Source organism: Rhinatrema bivittatum, chromosome 16 (genome assembly GCF_901001135.1).
Source record: "Rhinatrema bivittatum chromosome 16, aRhiBiv1.1, whole genome shotgun sequence".
NCBI classification, from domain to species: domain Eukaryota; kingdom Metazoa; phylum Chordata; class Amphibia; order Gymnophiona; family Rhinatrematidae; genus Rhinatrema; species Rhinatrema bivittatum.
In genome coordinates, this window is record NC_042630.1 from 4129896 (window position 1) to 4131886 (window position 1991).

The 1991-nt window shown below is 39.3% G+C and overlaps 1 protein-coding gene across 1 annotated transcript; it reads right to left on the minus strand.

The window, feature by feature from the left end:
• Positions 1-513: 513 nt before the first annotated feature.
• LOC115078434 (olfactory receptor 5V1-like) lies at positions 514-1353 on the minus strand. The gene has a single exon (XM_029581348.1). It carries the CDS (start codon positions 1345-1347, stop codon positions 514-516), a length of 834 nt encoding a protein of 277 aa, XP_029437208.1. The 5' UTR covers positions 1348-1353.
• Positions 1354-1991: the final 638 nt, after the last annotated feature.

The following is a 1991-nucleotide window of genomic DNA, read 5'->3' on the forward strand; positions in this document are numbered from 1 at the left end:
TTCAACATCTGCATCAAGAGAAAGTTGTTTCATTGAAGTACATCCATCTTCACATGGACATCTACCATTTTCTCAGCATTTCTGGATTTACTGAGTTTTTAAAATACCATATACACAAGGACTTGCCATTTTATATGCAGAGCCTTTCGAAAATTCACCTTTAAGTCTGGGGAGTTTTAAAATAGAAAAGCATCGAACTCAGTCAACCTCACTCAACACTGACCTTTAACTCTCAGCCTGGGTTTTTTTTTTATCCTAGACTCTCAAATAACCATCAAACCCCAGATCCAAGCAGTGACCGATAAATAAATGTGACACATACTCACCACTTTAGATATAATTTTATTAAAGATGCTTGAATTATAAATGTACCTAAAAAATAAATGGACAATAACTAGGGCTGAAGCCTTGATAACTGTGTTTGCATCTTTGATTTCACATTCAGAGTTGTTAAAGAAAGAACATTCGCACACATAATTTGCTGAATAATGCACAGAGAATTTTCTTTCGAATTCAGGAAAACTGTTTTCTCTTAAAATTAAAAACTCCTTTCAGGGCTTCTTTTACCTCTTTGTTTTTCAGGCTGTAAATCACAGGATTAAGCATAGGAATGAAAACATTATACAGCAGGGCTAAAAGTTTGTTTTGCTCAAGTGACTGCATGGACGTTGGTCTCATATACAAACAGAGCAAAGTCCCATAGAAGAGAATAACGACTGTGAGGTGGGAGGAGCAGGTGGAGAAAGCTTTGCGTCTTCCTTCTGCGGATCGGATCCTCAGGATGGCAGAGATGATGTAGACATAAGATGCAAGAGTTAAGATAAAGCAAGGCAGGTCTACAAATGCACCCAAAATATAAGTCATATGATCAATGGTGGAGGTGCTGGAGCAGGAGAGTTTTAGCAATGCTGAGGGATCACAGAAGAAATGGTTAATCTCATTGGACCCACAATAAGAGAGATGAGAGAGAAGGACAGTGTGTGCCACAGGGTCCAGAAAACCCAAGATCCAGGTTCCTATGGCAATCAGTACACAGACTTTCTGATTCATGATCACCGTGTAACGCAGGGGGTGACAGACGGCCACATAGCGGTCATAACCCATTACCGTGAGCAGAAGAAATTCTTCACATACGGAAAACATGAAAAAATACACCTGAGTAAAACATCCAACTGCAGAAATACATTGTTTCTCCCTTAAGAAGATGTCCAGCAGTTTGGGGAGAGTGAGTGAGGTGTAAGAGATATCGAGGAAGGACAAGTTACAGAGGAAAAAGTACATGGGGGTGTGCAGGCGAGGGTCCAGGCACGTCAGGGCTATAATAGTGAGGTTCCCCATCAGGATCATCAGGTAAATCAGTAAGCACAGAAGGAAAAGGGGGATTTGGAGGTCTGGGAATTTAGGAATACCGATGAGAATGAATTCTGACACTGTGGTGAGATTTTCCTCTTCCATTGGACTCTGGCAGGAGTAAAGATGCAAAGAGAGAGGCAATGATGTCATTCCTTCAGCTCATACTGTGAATACGGGTGCTGCAGGCAGGAAATGTTTTGTCCGTTGAGGCTTACATTGGAATCTTCATTTTCAGATTTTATTTTATTTTCCCTGGGAATTTACCCATCTAAATTCACAAGGCAGCCACATTTCTCAAGTTGACAAAGAGACATCTTCTGAGGTGTTTGTGGGGAGGATTATGTCTTAGCTGGTTAGCATGGATTTTTAGCATCGTGTATTCATCCCAGTTGCACAAATAAATATAATCTGTCGAATTTTGACAAGCGAGATGTAAGTGGAATTTCACAGTAGTTAGGTTGAGCTGAAAATTCTGCTAAAAACAACTAAGAATCAGTTATTTATATCTCTCAGCTCCTTTCTTAAAACTGGCTGATTTGTGACTATGTTCCACTACTTCATGATAATGGAATTAAAGTATTTTATTTATTTATTTAAACAATATAGATATTCTTCACACATCCAAGTTGTTCATAACA

Bases quoted from the DNA above. Each gene is read 5' to 3' on its own strand.
- LOC115078434 (XM_029581348.1), bottom strand. From the start codon at position 1,347: ATGATCCTGATGGGGAACCTCACTATTATAGCCCTGACGTGCCTGGAC.